Source organism: Amblyomma maculatum, chromosome 5 (assembly GCF_055883805.1).
Source record: "Amblyomma maculatum isolate TAMU_Amacu chromosome 5, ASM5588380v1, whole genome shotgun sequence".
In the NCBI taxonomy this organism is placed as follows: Eukaryota; Metazoa; Arthropoda; class Arachnida; order Ixodida; family Ixodidae; genus Amblyomma; species Amblyomma maculatum.
In genome coordinates, this window is record NC_139348.1 from 35,143,037 (window position 1) to 35,159,095 (window position 16,059).

The window sequence follows — 16,059 nt, forward strand, 5'->3', positions numbered from 1 at the left end:
GCGTCGCACAACACACATGTAGTGTAACAAAGCCTACCTCGTGCCATTAAAGTGAGGTGGTGCTTGGCGTTGCGAACTTCGTAATATCAGTTTCATGCCGAACCGCGTTCGCTATGGAAAGTTAAAAATACATGTGTTTGACAAAAATATTTCGGAAGAGTTCGATATATTCAATAATTCATTATATGCATGTTCGTTATATTGAGGTTTTATTGTATATCAGGCCACATAAGCAAAATAAAGACAGAATTTTCTTTCTTTTTTAAATACAAGCCTAGTTCTACTTATGTTGAGAACAACGCAGAGGGCTATGGAACAAAAAAATGGAAGGGGTAACAATAAGAGATAGGAAGCGTGCAGATTGAGTCAGAGAAATAACTCAAGCTACTGATATTCTAGTGGAAATCAAGAAGAAATGGGCATAGGCAGGACATGTAGTGTGAAGAGAGGATAACCGATGGTTGCTTAAGGTAACAAACTGGATTCCAAGGGAAGGAAAGCGTAGCAGGGGGCGACAGAAAGTAAGGTGGGCGGATGAGGTTAAGAAGTTTGCAGGGGTCAAGTGGATGCAGCTAGCACAGGACCGGATTAATTGGAGAAATATGGGAGAGGCCTTCGCCTTGCAGTGGGTATACATTCAGGCTGATGATGATGTATAAACTCTGGTAAATTATAGCATGGCTACAGCGAGTGCATAACTTCATTTGCTTCTTTTATAAGCGTAAGTGCATTAAATTGCACTAATTATTCCATATGACCGAACCCCTTACAAGGAGATTTTACAAAAAGGATATGTGAAGACCCACTAGAAATTGCAAATACAGCAACCAACGAAAAACTCAGACTCGCGATTTTCTAGACATGCTTGATTATTTGAACTTTTTTGTGACACCACTACACGCACCATAACACTTATGTACATGAGCACCTGAAATTTCGAATGCACCGCTGCTAATTACTCGATTTTTCGGACTTTGCTCGTCCTGCCCACTTTTGGGAATGCTTGACAACAGGAACAGTAGGGACTATGAGGTGAAGCATGTTTGAAACGCTGTGGTTCAACAAACCTGCAGTGGTAGGTTTGCTATCACATATATAGCTCGTAGAAGCTTGCGCACTCGCTCGCAACGTGCCGATGGCAGCAAAGCCAATGACCATTGCATTCCTACCGTCACTTGTGTAAACATTAGACGGCGATACAGTCAAGCATCATAATGGGCACAAAGACTACCGTTCCACCATAGAGGCAATCAGAAGTTATACAAAGTGACTTCTTCTATACTCGCGGAGAAGTTTTTCTGGCTATGGAGCCAAGGCTACAGAGGCAGAGCTTTCGTCATGGTGTTGATACACCATGTAGTTCTGCCATATCAAGCCTCAGGTACGGTTTCGGTTTCAGTTCCGCCTTTGCTTGGAATAGTGGCTTCCGAGCCTCCAACGAGGCAGAAATGTCTTTCTTTATGTTATTTAAGGTCTAAGCGAACATATATTTGTGGTTAATGAATATCACGCGCAACATACGTTGCCGAATTACACAAGCGAACAGAAATCAACAGGTAGACGCCACAGCAGTAGCAGCAGACATACACTTCGGGAGATTCCCGGCAGATGGCGCAGGCATCCCGTTAGCACAGTGTCTTGTACCGATTTTAAAATGCGCTACACTAACGTTGTACTGGCACATATTGTAGTACAACCTTGATGTAACAACAACATAGGGAGTTCTATAATTATATAACATTCCAGAGCAGGATTTGCATAATTTATTAAGTACTTATTCTGCTGTGCAGTGAGCTGATGTATTTTGGCTCTGTAGCTTTGGCTGCATAGGCGCAAAAACTTGTCCAGGGGTATACAAATTTTGATTTTTCAGACGTATTCGTAGCCCCCCTATAGAGACTGAAAAATCGGTCATCAACCAGCTCGTAATGTTTGAAGAAGGCTGAAATTTCTCTCGCGAATTTGCTGCATAATGTTGATTGGAATGAAATGGCACCTTCCCGGGTAATAGCATCACGAGGCCTTGCACCAATTGGTACAATTACACTAGTGACACGTCTCGTGTAGAGTGATGGACGGAGTTGATGCATACTTGTCACCTGGACAGTATCATTTCCGCTTGAGAGGTTTGGCTAGTCATGTTTATGCAGTAACACTGCTTCATCCGAGATAATTCATCACACACATGCAAGCCCTACAATGAAAATGACAAGAACCACTGTTCTGTTGTATTCTATGAATGTAGTGATCACAACAATAGTTGTTTATGGCAACAATCCACAGAAACAGGATGGTAATTTTGTCACTTTTCACTGGTGGAAGCAAGAGTGCCAACCTTACGTTTGTTAAGTGCTCTGTTGCATGGAATGGCACTAGGATAAAAAGTGTATATATATATAGTTCATTGATCTAGACATTCATCATATCACACAGCAAACGACACTGTAGGTGGCACCTCAAAACTCACCTACATATATATACCTTGACATCTCATTTACACAAGATTGATTATCTGAAACGTACCATAAGGCTTGCTTCATCGCATGTAAAGCTGTTAGCCGTATTAACCTTAATACGCTCGAAACTTCAGTATGCCTGCTCAGTCTGGGACCCGTAACAAACTAAACTCACAAACACTCTCAAACCAATCCAAATAGAGTGGTACATTTTGCATTTTCAGAATGTTCATATCATACAAGCATTATGTCATTTAAAAATAAACCTAACCTTCCCAGTCTTGAAGCAAACTCTGCCTTTTTCATAGATTCTATCATTCACACCTGAATTGTACAGTGATCATCCCTGGGCTTCGTCACTCCATCCTTATAAACCATCCAGAAGATATCCATTCCTTTTCAGCATCTACATCTGTACACCTTAAGTCTATTTTTTCAAACAGCCAAAGACTGAACAGTTTACCTGCCGAAGCTGTGATTCATCGCGAATATAGGCACTTCAAATCATTCACTAAAGAAATAATATTCACCTCTAGTTAGGCCACCCCTCATGTAATGCCTCTTGTGGACCTTTGAAGTACAGTTGAACCCCACCTATAGTAAACAGAAACTGAAGTCCCAGTTCATCTTTCATAGACAACTATACATTTTTTCCCCTTTTTATAGTAAAGACATTTTTGGTAAAAATAGGTTAAAGTGCGCCTTGCTGCGGCGACGACTTCCCACGAAAATGTCATCACCGCACACGGTTACTTTGAATCGCGAGACAATATTAAAGAAACAGAGGTTTATTTTATATGGTTTACCACCAGGCTCAGTAGTGCAAAGGAGAAGCAAACTTTACGTAAGCTTTGAAGCCGTGAGAGAAAGCACACTGCGCGCAGGAAAAAAAAGTAAAGCTGTCTACAAACATGGAAAGAAGGCGGTGCGGTTAATTTAGAAAGTAAAGGAGAGTTAAAGTGCAGCGAGAAAGAGGGAAGAAAAAAACGGCCAAACATTCGCAACAGTGTGCTGCGCACAGCCCGAGGCAGCGGTGGCAAGAAGTGGAGGTGCAGCATGTGTCGTTACTCATCCATTGCCTTTTAAAGTACAGGAACAGTGGTAGATGACACCAAGCTCATGCAAGGCTTTGGTTTTCACATGAAATAAAATTTAGCTTAGAGTTTTTTGCTTTTTTTTCATTAGGTAACAAGATGTGCTCGGCATGTAGCCGCTTAATTAGCAGACAGCATTTTCGGGGCCATGTCATCGCCAGCAGCAGTAAAGATTTTTGCCAGTCCCAGTGACTTTACGACAAAGGGATTCTACTGTACTAATAAATAAATTAAATAGTTTGCTCAATTTATTACACTGAGCATTTCAATAGCTATATAGACGTGATAAAGAGTTTTAGCATGCACTTCTTGCCACCATGATATAGTCGCATAGGGACCAACACAGATGTGCATAACAGCAGGTGCATTTCAGTAACTGGTCCTCTCAGGCCATGTGCAAAAAGTAATCTCAAAGGGTAGTGGCCTCACATCAAAACCCTTCCGTTGCTCAGGTGCGAGAAGCTCGTTAACAGACAGCTGCCGAGTAAAATGATAAGGGAAGAGGAGGAGAGCACAGTGCAACAAGCTCTCAGCTTCTCAACTGCTCAATGTTTTTTGCCAGACATATAAAACACCTGGCAGATAAGCTACCCCACCTGTGAAACTTTCTGCTATTTCCATTCTGCCCGCTGCAGAGCCCACTGAGGTCTACGCCTGATGACTGGTGTCGCGTCGGCATGCCCGAAGACGTGCCATTTCGTGAAGTGGATACCAGTCGCGGAATGATGCCTTTGCTGTCCTTGCCCAGCATGTCAGTGGCTGGCAGGTATGATATCCGGCCGTGGTATGTCCGCAGGTCTGCATGATAGGCATGTGCGGGAACACAGACATGAACATACTCAAAACATCTATGCAGACATTCACAGCCTCGCAAGTAGTGGCATGCAAGTTGCACTACTCAAAGATGTTTCCTTCAAAGTGCCACTCACATAGTACATCCAGTTGCTGTACAGTGCACAAAAGCTGTGCATTGTATCTTCCAAGCTGAACCCCAAACCAAGTTGTACACTCCTTGGCCAAATGATTTCTTGTCATTTCATCTCTATAGTTCATTTCCCATTAGGTGAGAAAAATATGATCGAAGAAGTGAGAAAAAATTACTAAAACATAGAAAAGATTTTCACGGAACTAAAATGAAGCTACATACATGCAGCTGCCAGAGCTTACAGTCCAGCTGCTCCTTTGGCAGTCAGTGCAAAGAGTGCTGAGTATATCAAGACACTGGGCAGTGTAAGATACCAACGCTAATGTGTTCGCGACACAAATAGGCAACTTATCTTACCAGACTGCGTTAATGCTTGAGCAAATGACAATGGACTCAGTCGTATATATTAGCAAACCTTGACACTGCTCCTTATTCATTGTGACTGAATACACTAGAACCTCGCTGACACATCCTCGGCTGATAAGATTTCCCTGTCTGTACGTTCAAAATAACAGACAGTAAAAATCTCCAACTGAGTCACACAGTGAGTCACACATCCTGCCAAACTTCTGCCGCACTAAAGACAACATAAATCCAAACTGAATTTTAGAATATAATTGGCGTCATAAATTGTGCCGAAAATGGTAATCTACATTTTTATAAAAATGAATGTGTGTAATAATGTCTATGTACCCAATTTGACAGGTACATTTTTCAACATCATGCAGTTCGTATCATACGTGATAAATTTGTGCCTGAATGTTACAAAAACGTATCAAGAGGATTTTACTGCAACCCACCTTGACTAACTATCAAAACATAGACATACTATGTGTTTCCCTGCACTTTCTCAATTTTTGTTTGAAATGCTGTGCTTGTTCTAAAGTTGTTAAGTACTGAAACCTGCTGCTTGGCTACATCGTGAAAGTGATTCACTTTTTTTGTTTAGCAAAAGCACCTAGGCCCTTAGGAAGTTGCTAATTTGGGCTCATTCAATAAGTGCAACAGAATAGCGTACCCAGACATCAATAACAAAAAATTATGCATGCCTTAAAAAACGTAAGCATATGTATGATAAAAATAAGTACTTGATGCCTTCCTGAAAGCCTCAAATAGTTCATACACTACAGCACACTTAAAGATTAGAACTCTCAACTTGTGCATTCAGTTTTCTTGTTGGTTCATCTCGAATCCTTTCTTGGTTATAGGAATTATTTGCACTGCATGTCCAATTACTCTAGCAGCAGCCATTTACAACAAGGAGCAGCCAAAGGAAATTAGCGAAGGAGCTATACTGACTGAAGACCCTCCAGAAGGCCCAAAGTGTGAAACGAATCTCGCCGATGGCACGCAGCTTCTCAGACTCTATGTCGATGTCGGCCATGATGCCCCAGCCGACGGTCAGGAAGGAGTACAGAGGTCCCGCCGGTGTCTCCACCTTCATTAGGTCCAGTGGCGCCACACGACCCTTGGCGATGCCCAGCGTTGAAGCCAGGATCGGGTCGTTAACATAGGGCTCACTACAACACCCCCAAGAGCGGAAGAAAAAGAAAAAATAACATGTTATGCTTTGCAAGGCTCTTTCAAAGAGGAGCGATACATATGATGTAATTCTTTCCATGACACTCGATACAAATCTTGTGCCAGTTATGGCCCATTTTCAAAATAAGAAGAGTTGTCAATGACGTAATTCATTCTGTGACACTCAAAACAATTCTTGTGGCACTGGTCATATGATGCAGACTTATGGCAAAAGTCATCTTTCACTTGTGCATTGGTCTAGCCACAATCCTCTTGACAAAAAGCTCGAAGGCCAATGCAATATTAGAGACTGCGAGACTAACAGAAATAAAGCTGGGGTGAAATGGAAATTGAATCGGGTAATCTTGGGTATGAAGTGTGACATGCTCACCCCAGGCCATCGAGGCACGCTCCTTCAACTCTGGTAAAAGGCGACTGAGTGTCTTGTGGTGAATAAAAAATGCTGGCGATATACAGTGCTGTGCGTTGACAATACACAGTTGTCGACATCGTTAACCAATAAACTGTTTATCCGAGGATCCATTCTTGAGGGTGTGAGAAGGAGTTCCTTCCACAGGGCCATGTTTATTTATTTTTATACACAACTACAGTCTCGTACTTGTTTTTAGGTCAACATGGCACTAAGGGTGTTGTTTTTCTTTTTACACAGTATATTCTCCCTATATTCTTAATTTTTTTGCTGCAATGCCTACCTCCCAAGCCTGTTTGGTCAATACACCGTGCTCAAGCATTTCTTTTCCAGTCTAGCTTCATATGTCCAGTTTGAATGTCCGTGTATTGTGCCACCCTTTCAAATACATATGTTGGTTGGTTTGTTTGTGGGGTTTAACTTCCCAAAGCGACTCAGGCTATGAGAGACGCCGTAGTGGAGGACTCCGGAAATTTCGACCATCTGGGGTTCTTTAACGTGCACTGACATCGCACAGCACACGGACGCCACTCCGTTTCGCCTCCATCAAAATGCAGCCGCCGAGGCCGGGATTCAATCCCGCTTCCTTGGGCACAGTAGTCTTAACCACTGCGCCACCCCAGTGGGGCCAAATACATATGTGTAAGTAATACCTCTGTCACACGAGCAGATTTAATGTCATTCGAATCGAATGTCATTCTGTTTCTTTCGGTGCTACACGGTAAAATATAATGTCATTGGCAAATGGTAGCAATTACGATCAGCTACAAAAAATGCTGCACTTAAGGAGCATCAGTGCGCATAAAAGGCGTTTGAAATCACTGTGTAACATTTTAAAGCTCATCAAAACATTTCTGTACGATAATTCAAGCGAAAAACATTACCTTTGGCTGTGCTGTAGCACTTTAGCCATAAAAATCCAAGCCAAGTATCGAGTCACCCAGAAATCCGAAATATGTAAATAAGCAATATGGCTGAACACAGCGGAGCGCGGATACACAGTGCGGAGACGCACGGAGACACGTAGAGCATGCAATTGGCGTCCAAACTGTAAGGCGCTCAGTCAAAACTTTAAATAGTTCCGATATAAACATACGGGGAGATTCGGTTACCAAGGAACACAGAGCCCAAAATGATCGTGAGTCGCTGCCATTACTGGACCACTGCTGTGATCGAGAGTAATGCCGTTCCGCGAGAGTCTGCAGTGCTAATAATTTTACACCTAAATTAACAGGTTTTAAAACAAAACTTTAGAAATATAATTTTTAAATTTCAATGTGCGCAGAATATGTTGTTGCTTTACTTGTTTCTGCTGCATATCTGGCGTCAAGAGTACACATTCGGTTCGCGATCGAATGCGAATGAGTTCCCCAAACTCATTCGATGAAGAATGTCATTCGAACCTAATGACATTAAATTTTCTCGTGTAGCAAGGGAATAATGACATTAGATGCTAATGTCATTCGATACGAATGACACTAAATTTGCTCGTGTGACAGGGGTATAAGCTGGTTCTAAACAAACAATATAAACCATGCCTATCAGCTAGTGAAAACCAGCTTCCTACAGTAGCCTCTCAGCATTCATAATCACTTCCACCCTACCCTCACCACAAGAAGGGCTAGACCATAAAAGCCTCCTGACAAGTATGAACTTCATCCTAGATGGCAGTTCACAAAATTGAAGGTCTGCCCTGTACGCAATGTTGCCAGTACCGCTCTCACTGCTGCAGTTAATGCAGTTAAGGCCTTCATCACCCACCATATCTCAGTCTTGCTACACCACCAATCAACTTTTGGCTCGATGGCAATGCCTACTTTTGGATCCTGGTATTTTTCTATGTATAGGCCAAGTCTCGCAAGCACAAAGAGTTTCCTTTGAGTCACTAATAGCACAGTGGCACGACAGCTGACGTACATATGTGCGCTGAACTTTTGGTTTGTTTACCAGCAAAGGTAACCTCCACTAAACTCCCTCTCATCAAGCACTTTTTCTTCCAAGCTGGAGGTGAGAAAGTAAGGGTGATGGATGCCTGGTGAAACTCCTGTCAGTGATAGCATCACTCCAGAGCTGATAGTGAGGGGAGAAAGCAATAAAAGCCATTGCTCCCGGTTCTTTTTCTATTCTCTCTCTCTCTGACACAGTATGTCTCTATTTCCGCCCATTACTTCTCCTCCCTCTCCTTTCTGTAATCATCACCCATCTCCATGCTGTATTCTTTCATTGGTGACATTATTTGGACTTCATTTATACATTAGCTCTGTGAGTGCTCCATATAATGGTTCATACCGTAGTATGTATAGACAACCACCTTTCTCATTTAGCTATTGCCCCAGGGCAAAAGCTGTCTTTTGCAGCATTGCCCCAAAGGATTCCGGGCTTTTTCCTGAGCAGCATAAGAGTGGACAGTTGTCAACAGTACAACCATTGCACAGGTGAGAGTTCTGTCTCTGGCAGCAGCAGTTTGACTAAGACAAAGGATCACTGCAGCAGTACCTCGCTTCGCCGCTCGCCAACGGCGCTCCACTTCTAGTGATGTTATTTCTGCTGCCCCTCCAGTTCAGCGTGAGTGGCCCATCACGCATGCTGGCTGCAGTATCAGTAGCTGCAGGTGAGAGCTTTTCATGGGCATTCTGCGCTTGTTGAGCCACTTATTTCTCAACTCTTCCCACACCCACACGCTTCTCGCAGCGCTTGGCAACAAAAAGAATGAGCCCATGCATGCATGTCTCAGACTGACAGTGCCAGGCACTTCATACTATTTCCAACTGCCTTGCGATCGTGGCCTCCTCACCCGGCGGCGTGGCTGATGGTACGGGCAAGGCCGTTGCCCGACCCTCCAGGGATGATGCCGATGGGGATCTTGACAGCCAACTCCCAGTCGGGCCGCTCCATGAGGCCATTGTACACCTGTGCAATGAAGATGGGTGCGTGAGGGGAGGTCTTAGAACCTGCAGGCACCAGTGAAAGCTCAGTGTACAATCCTCAAGATCAGTCAGCGAAAGAAGACAGCAAATGATGCTCCCAAAGATGCACCACTTAAAGCTACCTAACCAAGCAGTGAGCTGTATTCTCGACAAAGTATTCTTCATCCCAAAATCCTAACCACACACTGCCTTTCTACAGCGTATGAGCGCACCAAGACAGCAATATACAGGGGGAAAAAAGGGGGGAGGAGGAGCTCCCGTGAACACCACTTTTCATGAAAAAGGGCTAAGCTGGGTGTATACAGCTTCTTATATTTTGCCTACAGCATTTTACTCTCAAAGCTATAAAGAATAATTTAAGAGTGCATAAGGAACTCATTGGTTCACAGCCACAACACCACAAAGTTATCAGGTAACATTTTTAATCAACTCTACCCATCACTGTTTCCGGTAGCTGCTTATTTAGTGTTCCTTGCATGCATGCTCAAAGGGCACCAAGCAGAAATGGAACACAGCTCTTACAAAGTAAACAGAGATAAATTTTTATTCAGAGCAGGCAAGTCCCTGCCCCAGGTAGGGAACTCCTCTCTCTAGGAGGCCATAGACCCTAGCCAACTCAATGTCCAGTTAACCGGACTAGGCTTGCCATTAAGGCTGAGGCTTTTTAGCTGGGTCTCCCAATGCTCTTTGGCTGTCTCTAATGCTTGTCGTGAAAGTTGTTCGCAAAAGAACCGTTGTGCACGCAGGGAATTCGACTACCGCCCACGCTCTTTCGGACACTCGGGTAGTCTAATTTATGACCTCCTGGCCTCTTCGAGGAAGATGCTGCTTGACCTCCTGGGTCGCGCCAGGCGCACGCCGTTCCTGGAAGGCCCCGCGCAACGCCGGGGCCTCGAGTGGAGAGAAAAGAGGGGTCTTCAGGGCGAGGACGGGGGGGAGCAGGGACAATGAAGAAGGCGGAAGTTGGACACAGTGGCGAGGAGTCACTAATGCGAAATGGACGCATTTGAAAGAGCTCCCTTTTCTATTACCCAGTAAATTCAGTTGTTCGTTCATTCGTTTGCTTTTCTTCCTAACGACAAAGTATTAACGAAACAGACATAACAGAATAAGTCGGTGCCGAAACCCGGGAAGAAAGCGAAGAGAAGAAATTTAGATCAACGAACCATGGATATTCGCCTCATTACGGTTTTTCATCGCAACGGACAAGAAGTCTACCGAACGCTGCAGCATGAAGTCGTCTCATCTCTTGGTTATCTGAATTTCTGTGATTCACAGCGACGCTGGTTCAACGATGGAGCACCTCTTCAAAAAACGAAAGGTACTGCGCACTCAAGTCACCAAAGTTATCAATTGGAATGCCTTGAGCGACTCGATGAGCTAACACAGAGCGATGCTAATGTCATGCACGCTCGACTAACATCTCTTCATGCTGAGCTAAACGCTGTGAACAGTCAGCTCGAGGAGTCGCTGGATGATGAGCAGGCCGGAGTACAAACAAGTTTTTGAGTATAACGATTGAATCATAACCGTCTTGGCCAAGCTGCAACAGCGTATCTCAAACCCGAATGGAAGCTCATCGACTCAGCGGGAGAATAACGCCGCCTAAACAACGACAACCTCGAAGCTTAGGGTCAAGCTGCCAAAACTGGAGCTCATAAAATTCACCGGACGGCGTCATGACTGGCAGGCCTTCTGGGAGGTGTTCGAACAAGTTATCGACAAAAACGAAGAACTTTCATCTGTCGAAAAATTCCACTACCTAAACGCATCTGTCACCGGGGACGCTGCCACTGCACTTGCCGGACTTCCATCGATGGCATGATGCTACAGCGACGCCGTAGAGCTCCTCAAGAAAGCTTTGGAAATGAAGAGCTCCTAATCCAAGAGCACATGAAGAAGCTTATTAACGTCCAGTCAGTTCGCTCCTCAGACGATGTATGCGGACTTCACCGCCTCTACGACACCCTGGCTGCATACATCAAAGGCTTGGAGACACTGGGCCAAAAGCAGGACTCCTATACCATGCTTCTCATGCCGATTTACAACGAGCACTGCCAACGGACATCTTACTCGACTACAGCCGCAAATGTGTCATCGAGACAACTAGTTCCATCGGCGGGAACGACGAATCAATCGACGGCACTTCGGAAAGCTCTAACGCAAGTGACAAAGGTACGGTGACGTCCTTTCATGACTCATTTCTTTCCTCAAAATTGAAGTCGAGAGTCGAGAAAATTTGGCTGCCTTAAAAAGCATGGATTTGGCCAAAAACTCTAAAGAAATCAGAAAAGATCAACCGAAACCACCTTGGAAATCTCATCAGCCTTTGCCAACCGCAGCAACCTTGCATCAAAACGCAACCAATGAAAGTTGCTTCTTTTGTAATGCCGAGGAGCATCTGACACAGGAATGCGATGCCCAAAAAAGCTTGGAGGAAAAGAAACGACTTCTACAAGCGGCAGGGAGATGTTTCAAATGCACGCGAAGAGGGCATCGATCAAGTCATTGTAATGTGCACCTAAAATGCATGAAGTGCGGGAAGAAACATGCGACTGCTATTTGTGATCCGTCTTATGCGTTAGCGCACAAAGGGGAAGCCACTCGCGGAGTGACCAACGCGAAGTTGCACCAGGAACAGAATCCGCTCCCGCAAAAACTGTCTTGCTTCAAACGGCATCAGCTAATTGCGGTGGCCTAAAAGCCTGGGCGAGTCCTTTTCGACGGCATCTGAAGCATCGAAAAGACTGGGATGCAAATTTCTTGATGAAGAAATGCTAACCGACGGAGTCTTTGGCAGTCACCAAGAAGAAAGAGTGTTCAGGAGAGTATTGGTCGAAGTTAAAACTAAAAAAGAAAAAACATGCAAACTAGAGGTTCTGGAAACAGACGTCATTTGCGATCAGCATATCCCAAAACCACCCGTGGAATTGATGGACAGGCTGAAGATCCGATAGATGGCAGCAATTTTGCATAAGGTCTATAAGATGTCCTGTGATATATGACTTGACATAGCCTAAATTTAAAGTGTTAATCACAATTATCTAATTAGTGGTGATTAACTACCATTAACTAAACTAAAGTTCAAATGTTAATCATCTTTAACTAGTTAATAGTTCTTAACTAAATTGGCAATTAATGTAGCGCAAACGTGCTCTGTATAAGCTGTCCAATGATTATGACTTGATGCTAGTCTGAAGTTAGACTTTTAATCATAGTTAATTAAATAACGGCAATTAACAAATACCGGCAATCAGAGTATTGGAATTGTGCTAAATATAAGCTATCCTATGATATATGGCTTGGCGTTGTAGCCTAAAGTTCAAGTGATAGTCACAATTATCTAATTAATTGTGATTAACTAAAATTTACTAATGGAGAGTTCAAATGTTAATCGCAATTAACTAGTAAACAGTTCTTAACTAAACCGGCAAAAAGTGTAGTGCAAACATCTGTATAAGCTATCTAATGATATATGACGATTCTATGGTCAGAAGTTCAATTTTTAATCACAGTTAATTAACGAATGACAAGTAATTAACAATTGCAAATAGTCAAGCGCAATTATAGTCGACGGAAGGTATCCAACGATATATTATTTAATATTGTAGCGCAAAGTTCATTTCTAGTCACAATTAACTAATTAACTATTGTACCTACAATAATTTTATTGCTATTATACTCGACATAAGCTTTCAATTTATATAGCAGTTGAAGTATATTAGTTAGAATAAAACACAACTACAGTGGCCGTGGACACTTTATCTATACATTAGGTACAGGATGCTCATAAACCAAGTAATGATACACATTGAAACAATGCGTCAGCTATCGATATTTTCTACTAAGGAATGTCATTTTGGTTTAATTACCAAGCTGTGATCCCCACAAAAATCCACGTAATATTCATAATCAGTTACCTCGGCCAATTTCGCCTCTTAGCTCACCTTGGTTCTACATATATACAAAGCGTGCCACTCCTAAGCTGGGGACCAAAATGGCGGCCCACCAAGCTTGACGGCCGTTTTTGGCCAAAATCGGCAACCCGGGCAGGAGATGTCACCATCCTAAGCCGGGCGCCGCGACGAAACTCATTGTTCGGCGAAGTGGTCCGTTGTGGCGCATCTGGATACACCTTGGCACCAGCAGTGCTACTGCGCTGCTGTTAGGGCAACCCAATTGCTATGTACGGCAGTGAGAGCGGCCTGCTTCGAGTAGTGTGAGAGAGGTCGACTTACAGCGTGCAGATCGGCAGCATGGCAAGCAACGAGCAACAGATTGAAGAACCGTGAAGACACAGCTACACTCCCATCCCTCCTAGCTCCCCAATTACCCAAACAGCGACCGAGAGCCAACCCTTCATTCAAATAAAGGCTTCATTCATTCATTCATTCATTCATTCATTTCAGGGACACGCGCATGCACGCACGCTAGCGCGAGGAGAAAAACACTACTCCCATTTATTAGTACTCTTTTACTTTATTGTATATTTTAAATATGTCAATATAAGATCTAATTAAAAATAATTTAATTTTGTATTTAATTTTACTGCTTCATATGCACATAAAGCTGACATAAATGGCAACTTTAATTTAATCACATCTTTTTCTAAAATACAAAATTCTGTTTTCTCACTTTCAACTTGAATCTGTGAGAAAATTGAATGCTCGCTTACAAATTAAAAGGACAGGCTACCTGCATGCATCGTTACACAGAAAATGTTATATTTACAGAGAAAACTTAGTAATAAAGTTAAAAATGCACGCTGACAAAACTTGCCCAGAACGTTCCCTCATCCCAGCACTCGCGCACCGCACCCACATTTCTGTCGCTCGTTCGTGCACACTGTGCCGCCCTGGGTGGGCATTCAGAATTTGAGTCGTTTTCTCCTGGAGCCATGTGATTGGCGAAAACATTCGGAACTGGATGCACGTTCGGTTGCCACCACTTCCGGTTACGGCAAGGCCGCACCCGGAGAAAACGACGAAAACTTCGAATAAGGACCCTGATTCCTTCCAGAGCACGGTCTGAAGTCATGCACATAAAAAATACCCTAAGCATACAAAATGTACAGAAGCAACCCACAAACACGCGTGCAGAGACAGTCTTTTGCAAAGACTTCACTGCCAATAATTGCTCGGGGGCACTCGGTTCCGCGCTTCGGCCGCCTTTGAAGATGGGACACGGACACGGGACCCAGAAAACATGCCGTCCGATTTACAAATGGCCCTCCGAGGTGTTGCAGGGGTCAAGATGCCCGACTATACTGTGCCCGCCGGGTACTCCGGAGTACCCGGGTTCGATCCCGACCGCCGGCGGCTGCGTTTCGACTGAGGCGAAACGAGGAGTAGTCAGTGTGCTATGCGATGTCAGTGCACGTTAAAGATCCTCGGGTGGTCGAAATTACTCCGGAGCCCTCCACTACGGCACCCTTTCTCTCTTTCCGCTTTCACTCCCACCTACGGCACCGTGAGGTGTCCGCAGAAAAAAAAGTGTGACAACTATACTGCGCCTTTCGCTTCGTGTGAACCAATTATAATATCTATACAAAAAGAAACAAATATAGACACGAACGAAAAAAGGAAAGAGTACTCGCTTAAAGATCTGTTCGGAAACTAAGAAACGTAATATTTCACTTTAAATTAGGCTGGGATCGGTCACAGCTAACAGCCAAAGAGCCATCCACAGTTACGCGTTCGGCTCCACCAACGGCTCATAGAATTATTGGCCAAAGCGCGCCTAAGAAGCGCGACGTACTGAACTGCGATACGCGCATATATGGTGAGACAGCCGAAGGGAAGACTCACCTCGTAGAGCAGCCCATCGCCGGAGATGATGAGAATGCCGCTCCACTGCTTCAGGTTCAGGCCTTTGATGAAGTCCCGCGCGTGGTTCTGGCGTTCTGCGAACAAGGGTCATGACCTTGAGCACGAATCCGACTTTGCCTTCGTCTGTGTGGTGTCAGCTGAGAACAGTTCTTGTCCGTTATTTTTTTATTCTTTCAAGTAGTTTTAACTCTAGACTCTTGGTTCGATTAGCGCCCCATAGCACTCGATGTGAAAGTAGAAATTAATTTCATTCATAAGCGAACTGAAGATTCCTTTTTCGTATTCCCCACATTACTCCGCCTATTTAGACGTCTCACCGGTGACGAGCAGCAGGTGCGAGATGTCGGCCTCGGCCAGGATGGGCCGCACCCTGTGGAGGAAGATCTCGAGGCTCCGGCCGGGCCCGCTCTTGGGGTTCACGATGACCAGGTAATGCCTCTGGGCAGGCAGCTCCTGGGGAATCACCGCAGCCCCATCTGTGTATAACCAAGGGAAAAAGAGGGGCATCACTACACGTGCCCGCCTGTAAGAGAATTAATTGCGATGCTATGCGTGGTGATCATGCTCGGTAAGGGCATGTAAGGTGAAGTGTTTCTAATGCACAGAGGATTTGTTTGGTTTTATTTGGTTTGTGGCGTTCAACATCCCAAAAGCGACTCAGGAGAGCCGCCATAGTGGAGGTCTCTACAACCACCATCCCTCAACGTGCACTGACTATAGAGCCATCACGGCGGGGCAACGTAACCGCGTAGGCACGAATTCGAGCAAGAAGAGAATGCGAACAGAGGTGAGAATTTTCTCTCTGTTCCCACTCCGTACTCATTCCCGCAGCACACGCACATTCGACTCAGCCCTTCAAACAGAGCCTTTTCCATCGA

General features: G+C 44.3%; 1 protein-coding gene across 1 annotated transcript in view; it reads right to left on the minus strand.

The window, feature by feature from the left end:
• LOC146188000 (sphingosine kinase 1-like) overlaps positions 1-16,059 on the minus strand; it is a 150,631-nt gene that overhangs the window by 14,107 nt on the left and 120,465 nt on the right. Inside the window, exons 3-7 of the mRNA XM_084603585.1 lie at positions 15,499-15,657; positions 15,161-15,255; positions 9,221-9,336; positions 5,775-5,995; positions 4,147-4,348 (exon numbers count right to left, since the gene is read on the minus strand). Coding sequence (XP_084459711.1) covers positions 4,147-4,348; positions 5,775-5,995; positions 9,221-9,336; positions 15,161-15,255; positions 15,499-15,657 — 793 coding nt within the window. The remainder of the gene's footprint in view (positions 1-4,146; positions 4,349-5,774; positions 5,996-9,220; positions 9,337-15,160; positions 15,256-15,498; positions 15,658-16,059) is intronic.